General features: G+C 54.2%; 2 protein-coding genes across 2 annotated transcripts in view; both read left to right on the top strand.

Moving 5' to 3' along the window:
- Window positions 1–387: 387 nt before the first annotated feature.
- On the top strand, window positions 388–2,492 carry C19H19orf84 (chromosome 19 C19orf84 homolog). Its single transcript, XM_033845663.2, has 2 exons — window positions 388–613; window positions 1,279–2,492. Exons 1-2 carry the CDS (start codon window positions 582–584, stop codon window positions 1,790–1,792), a joined length of 546 nt encoding a protein of 181 aa, XP_033701554.1. The 5' UTR covers window positions 388–581; the 3' UTR covers window positions 1,793–2,492.
- An 876-nt stretch (window positions 2,493–3,368) lies between these two features.
- The window catches only part of LIM2 (lens intrinsic membrane protein 2), a 5,562-nt gene continuing 1,728 nt past the window's right edge, over window positions 3,369–7,202 (top strand). The window contains exon 1 of the mRNA XM_033845664.2: window positions 3,369–3,543. Within this exon, the coding sequence (XP_033701555.1) occupies window positions 3,369–3,543 (175 nt within the window). The remainder of the gene's footprint in view (window positions 3,544–7,202) is intronic.

Here is a 7,202-nt window from a genome sequence, read left to right as displayed (position 1 = left end):
CGGGTCCCCTAAGGACACGGCCCAGGAATACAGGTGGAGAGAGGAGGGGGGTAGGGACTCCTGCGTCTGAGGTGGGAGGGGCTGGGGGCCTGGACTCCTGGGTCTGAGGGGGGAGGGGCCGGGGGCCTGGACTCCTACGTCTGAGGGGGGAGGGGCTGGGGGCCTGGACTCCTGGGTCTGAGGGGGGAGGGGCTGGGGGCCTGGACCCCTGGGTCTGAGGGAGGAGGGATTAGGGGCGGGGACTCCTGGGTCTGAAGGAGGAGGGGCCGGGGGCCTGGATCCTGGGTCTGAGGGAGGAGGGGCCGGGGCCTGGATCCTGGATCTGAGGGAGGAGCTGGCTCGAGCGCCCGGCTCCTGGGTCTCCGGAAGGCGGGGTCTGCGACCTGAGATACGTGGGGTTGACGCACTGGAACCCCGCGAACTCAGCCCTGCACGCTTTCCTGCGACTCTGCACGCCCCGCAAACCACGCCCCCTTTCTGACAAAGTCCCACCCATCTTCTTCCAGACGCTTCCCCGCTCACAGGGCCGTGGAGAAGTCGTGGCGAGGGTCCTAGAAAAGACTTGAAAGACCCCGGTGAAGATGGAACAGAAGGAAGGGACTGGGCCAGAGGGGTGAGAGACGCGAGACTTCCTGCGGGGAGCACAGACACCCAGAAAGAGGGAGGGTAGAGAAAATCAGAGAGTTGAACAGACCCAGAGAGTATCAGGAAAAAAAAAAAAAAAGTCTTGGGTATCATCACACAGAAACAGAATCTTCGACAATCTTGGTGACAGAGAGAGTTGAGCGAGATGCTTAGAAATAGGGAGAGAGCTAGAAACATATTTGTGGAACAGAGAAATTTCGAGAAGGAACCAGAATTGAAGATGCCAGACCCAGCCGTAGGGCTGGAGAAATAATAATTGTCCACATTTATTGAACACTTCCCAGACCCAGCCCTTTAATAAGCACCTTTGATACCGCCAGAAGCTATCTCTTGGTATGAAAACGTAAGGTTCGGAATGGGAAAATGATTTGCCCAAACACAACGCGAGGGAGGCAGCCTGGAATGGGAGCCGCGTTCTGTGGGATGCTGGAGCTCCGGCAGAGCTCTCTGTCTGTCTGTCTGTCAAGAAAACGGGAAGAAACAGAGAGAAAGGGGCCTGGAAGTCAGAGGCGAGCTCAGTCCTGAGGATGGGGAGAAATGGACTCCTGGGAGAAGCCGGGAAGCAGAAAGGCTGCATCAGGGAAGGCGTATGCAGATGGGGAGACCCACTGACCTGTCCTTTTGTTATTCTAGGAACGACCTGCCTTCCCCAGGGACTGAGGCTTGGCCGCCTGCACCTTTCCCAGCCCTGTTCCCTTCTCTCCTGGGCACCCCAGATCCAGCCCACCTGGGGCTCCCTGAGAGCCTGGCCGCTGTCACTGTCCCCATCCGTCTGGATGCTCTCTCCTACCTCCTGCACAGCGCCCTGATGGGAGCCTACACGCTTCAGCAGTCCTTGCCCTCCTGCCCCTGCGCCCCACAGGCGTGCTGCACCCAGCCGGGCACCGCCAAGAGGCCGCCCAGGGGACGAGGGGGCAGGGACGCCCGACGCAGGCCAGGCCGGGGTCAGGGCCAGCGGCAGTGGGGACTTGGGAGGGCTGAGCAGGCAGAGAGTGGCTGGGTGGGGAACCCTGGGGCTGGCCCCAAGACCCCGCCGATGACGCTGCCATCACCAGCACCACCTGCCCAGGATGGGAGGAAGGACGCCCAGGGTCCGGAGCCGCCCCTGGAGACGCCGCCTGCTGATGACTGGGAGGCCGAGTACTAGGACCCTGAGGACCCTGCACCCTGGACTCCTGAGGGGGCCCTTGAGGGTCACCAGGAGGGTGTTCCTGGAGCCCAGGGTGACCTCAGCCCTGCCGGAGATACCCAAGAAACATCCTGCTCCCATCCCTCTTCCTCTCAAACCACAGCCTCAGGAGAGGATCCTGCGAGTCACCTGGTGAAACCCAGACCTGACATAGGATCCCAAGCCAGGGAAACAGCCCTGAACCTCATGCCCAAACCCAAGCCTCTTCCCATTTCTCACACTGTTCCCAGCTACAGCGACAACACTCACCTCGCTCTCAGTGCCCAGGGCTCCTCCAGCCATGCCCAGGCCCATTCCTAACCCCAAAGCCATTCCCACTTGCCTCTGCCAGCCCCATCCCACGGCCACACTGAATCCCACATCCCGCAGCCGTTCACCCCCATTCCATTCTCCATCTCCGCCCTGACCCATCCTCATTCCCATCCACCTGAAGGCCAACCAATCCTCATCCCTGATTTCTCCTGCACTCCAGCCCTGTCTTCAACCCCAGCCAGCCCCGCCTCGCCCTCAACCTCCTTCCTGTCCCAGCCCCAAACGTGACATGCCCTGTGACCCCACCTGCAAAGAACCCCATTGGCCCAACATATCCAGACACCTGCAGCCCCACCCCATCTCCTGCCTTTGGGGGAGCGGGGCAGGTTGAACAATAAATGGCTGAGTGACCCTACGTCTTGTGTCTGTGTGTGCTTACACAGCTTGGGCTAACCCCGAGGGTGCCGTGGAACGAGGCCCGTGACAGGGTGCTAGGGCGGCTGGGAGGGTCACAGAGAGAGGCCGGTGGGACCAGGGGCTGCGGGGAGGGAGGGCCTGGATTCCTGCTTCAGCGAATTCCATCTGGGGCGTCTGCCACCACTGCACTTCTGCCTGCTGGAAGCTGCTGGGCCATGGGGCCATTGTATGGGGAGGCTTAAGGGATTTGGGAGACCCTGGGAGCAGAGAGGCCAGCGACCTGACCGGGCTCAGTCTGCACAGAGGGTCCGAGGCAGACGGAGGGTTCAGGGCAGGCTCTGCCCCTCAGGTAGGGACCAGGTGTGGGAGCCATGGGCCCCTCCTCCCCCTAAATCTGGCGGCCAGGCCTCCTTTCTCTCGCAGGGACGTGGTGGGTTCCTAGCCCTAGCCCCCTCCTCACCTCGAACCTGGGAGTCCAGGGCCCCGGCCCCCTCCATCCCCCAAAGACTTGGTGTCCCAGTGGCCAGCCCCTTCCTGGCTTAGGACCTGGAAGTCTAGGTCCCCAGCCCCTTTCTCCCCCCAGGACCCAAGGGTCTAGGTTCTCAGCCTCTCCTCTCCCAGACTCAGGAGTCCAGATCCCGAGCTCCCTCTGCCCCCCCAGACCCAGGGATCCAGGTGTCCAGTTCCTTCCTCTCATTGGGACCTAATGTCCCAGCCCCCCAGCTCCCTCCTCACCTAGGATCTGGAAGTCTAGGGCCCCAGCTTCTTGTCCCTCAGACTAGGAATCTAGACCCCCAGTCCCTTCTCCCTCAGGACATGGGAATCCAGCTCCCGACCCCATCTCTCCTTTTACCCACAGATCACCATGTACAGCTTCATGGGTGGCGGCCTCTTCTGCGCCTGGGTGGGGACCATCCTCCTGGTGGTGGCCACGGCGACAGACCACTGGATGCAGTACCGGCTGTCGGGGGCCTTCGCCCACCAGGGCCTCTGGCGATATTGCCTGGGCAGCAAGTGCTACCTGCAGACGGAGAGCATCGGTGAGGCCCCGGGGCAGGGTCTGGGCTGTGCCTGGGGTCAGAGCCTCACGCGGGGCAGAACCTTACAGTGGAAAGGCCACCTGTTTGCAGATGGAGAACCTTGTGGCTCGGGGAGGGAAAGCGTCCGGCCCAAGGTCACTCAGCGTGGAAGGGGCAGAACTGGGATTTCAGTATTTTTTTCTAGTACAATTACAGGATGTACCGATTTAGAGGTTAAGTAGAGAGGTGACATTTCCTGGCATGAAATAGAGGTCAGGTATAGCAGTTGGGGCTGGGGTTATCAGAAGAGCATTTTCTAAATATCTACTAGGTGTCAAGAACTATATTAGGTACCAGGAGGATACAGAAGCAATACGGACCCTAAGTTTGCTAACACTGGATGAGGTACTTTTTAATACTTGCTGTGAGGCAAGCCATGTAACATATGTGTATATGTATATATGTGTGTGTGTGTATATGTGTATATAGATATATACGTGTATATATTACATTATATATTGTAAAAATGGAGATAAAAATAGTACTTACAGTATAGGATTCCTGCAATCTATATTATATAATACATATTATTATAATATACTATGTACCTCTACGTGCCTCTTTCCATATACATATATATTTGTATATATGCACAGTCTTCCCTCAGTCCCTCAGTAGCCACAGAGAATTGGTTCCAGGACCCGCCGTGGATACCAAAGCCTCCGGATGCTCGAGCCATGTAGTCGGCCCTCCGTATCCGCGGTTCCGTATCCACGGTGGTTCTGCATCTGGGGATTAAACCAACCGCGGATAGTGTAGTGCTGTATGTATTTATTGAAAACAATTCTCATGTAAGTGGACCTGCACAGTTCAAACCTGTGCCGTTCAAGGGTCAAATGTATATGCATGCATATATATGGAAAGAGAGACGCATAGAGATGTATAGTATATTGCATAATATATATTATACAATATACATTATATAATATATTAATAATACATAGTATATCGCATGTTCTATATTATCTGTATCCAATCATAGTGTAGTAATAATAATAACAATAACTGGCATGTACTGTTACTGTGTCCTACCTGCTATTCTAAGCGCTTTGCCTGGATTAACTCCCTTCGGTGTCCCAACAACACTAAGAGGGCTGTTCCGTTGTGTCCGTGAATTAAGACACGATACTTGACCTCAAAAAGTCAATTCTTCTGGGGAGGGGGTTGGGAAGAGGAGCCAACCCTCACTGAGCCCTGTGAGATGACAGGCTTGTGGCAGATCTCACCTACCCCATCTTACCAAACCTACCCATTTGCTGGAGGGATAAACTGAGACAGGGAGAAGTGGAAAGGTTTGCCCTGGGCTGCCAGTCTCAGAGCCCCATCTGGCTGACTTCGTACATCCTTTTCATTTCTGGCTGTGTCCTTTGTCACACTTCTACCATTCCTCCTGCTTCAGACTGGGAACACCACCAGACACTCTGAGTTCCCTCTGCTGGGGATGGGAGAGAGGGAGGCTGGATGGAGGTCTTCAGCTTCATTTGATATCTTCATGACCACAAGACTGAGAGCCTCAGGGACATACCTCACCCCGATTGATTCTTGGGTATTTGTCCAAACAGCAGGTTTAATTTGATCATCCCTCGTATAGCTGACGTAATCCGATCACCAAAATTAGAGCAGGAGTCCTGGGTTTGCTTCCCAGAGGCCAAACCCAACCCAGGACGCGTATGCATAGCATTTTTAAAGTTTCCAGAGTCATTACCAGTATTTTAAAAATCTGGAGATTTTTACATTAAAATCTGGACTTGCAGCTCTTCTTGAATAATCCAGCTTTGCCTGTCTTTTCCAGGCCCGTGGTCAGCTGGTTATGAGAAGCAAATGCCCCCTTCAAATGGGGTACACCAGTCAGGGGCCCCTCAGGAGACAGAAACCACACTGTGATTCGAATAGGGAAGGTTTTATCTAAAGATGAAGCTGATCATTGATCGCTGGTACATACGTGTTCCCCATGCAGCCTGCTGTCTCCTGCCTTTATTCACAGCTGCAGCGAAGCCTCAGAGGCATCTGTGTTTTCCACCCCTGCCTTAGCCCAACCATGGGAAAGAAATAGGCTATAACATCCCCCATAAGTCCTCCAGACTTTTAAATACCCAGAGGCACGTGTATTCCTTTTCTAAGGCTGCCGTAACAAAGTACCACAAACTGGGTGGCTTAACAGAAATCTATCGCCTCACAGATCTGGAGGCTGGAAGTCCAAAATCGAGGTCTCTGCAAGGTTGGTTCCTTCTGAGGGCTGTGAGGAAGAATCTGTTCCCTGCCTCTCTCTTAGCTTCTGGTGGCTGCCCGGCAATCTCTGGTTTTCCTCGGCTTGTAAGTGCACCAGCCCATCTCTGCCTTCATTTTTGCGTGATGCTCCCCTGGGTGTGTGCCTGTCTGTGCCTGTCTCCAAATGTCCCCATTTTATGAGGACACCAATCACATTGCATTAGAAATCCACTCTACTCTGGTATGACCTCATCTTAACTACTTACAGCTGCAAAGACCCTATTTCCAAATAAGGTCATATTCCGAGGCAGTGGGGGGAGGGGGGAGCAGTTAGAACTTCAACATATGAACTTGAAAGGGGAGACACAACGCAACCCAGCAGCCCGTAACAACATCCGTGGAGAAGTATCCAGGAATTGTTCTCCCCTAGACTTTCACAAGACAAAAGACTGCATTTTGCAAAGATCTAAGGCTTTTTCAGTGGCAGGATCCCAGTTCTGCCCGGGGTGATAATTGTCAAGGGTTCTTGGAGAGACAGAATAACAACGCGGTTAAGACGGAGGGCGTGGAGCTTGGCTTTCAACTCCAGTCCTTTTGCGAATTACGGGACCTTGAGGAAATCGCTTCGCCTCTCTGAGCCTCCATTCCTTCACTTGAAAAATGGTCATGAAAATGTTACTTAGAGCATAGGGCTCTTGGAAAGAATAGATAGGATCATATATGGGAAGAGAGCCTGGCGCGTACTTGAGAGTTGCCAAATGGGAGATGAGATCATGATGAGTGTTCCCAGGGCATCTCCATTCATTCAGCATGTTTCTTGAACACCTATTACGGGCCAGGCACTAGGTGCTGGGGATACAGCAGTGAGTGAGAAAGCCAGGCCCTTGCCCTCGCAGAGCTGAGAACTCAGCGGAGAGAGATAGACATCATAAACAAGTTAGAAATAAATTAATGGGACATTTCTAAATATGGGTAAGTGGTAGGAAGGAAGGGAAAGGGAGCATGGGAGAGAGGATAGAGAGAGAGTAGCAGGAGGATATGGGAAATCGGCATTCACTCACTCATTCATTCATTGAACAAGCATTTCTCCAGGCCCATGTGCAAATCAAACCTCTGCTGGTGTCTGTGGTGTAGAGTCGACCAGGTCCCTGTCCTCAGGGAGCAATCAGGCTGGAGAGGGAAACAGGCAAAGAGAGTCTCAACCCAGAGCAGGGAGTGAGGATGGTGCCTTGAGGGGAGAAGGGATGCTTCCCAGAGGAGGGGATCTGGGAGCCGGGCTTTGGAGGATGAATAGGAGTCTGCCAGGTGAAGAGGAAGGGTTTTTCAGAGAGGTGAAGGAGGAGCTAGGTCAGGAATACAGAGAGGGGTGAGGCATTCCTGCCCTCGGAGGTAGCAGCCTTCACCACTGAGGG

This window comes from Tursiops truncatus, chromosome 19 (genome assembly GCF_011762595.2).
Source record: "Tursiops truncatus isolate mTurTru1 chromosome 19, mTurTru1.mat.Y, whole genome shotgun sequence".
Taxonomy (NCBI): Eukaryota; Metazoa; Chordata; class Mammalia; order Artiodactyla; family Delphinidae; genus Tursiops; species Tursiops truncatus.
This window is presented reverse-complemented; position numbering and strand designations above follow the sequence as displayed.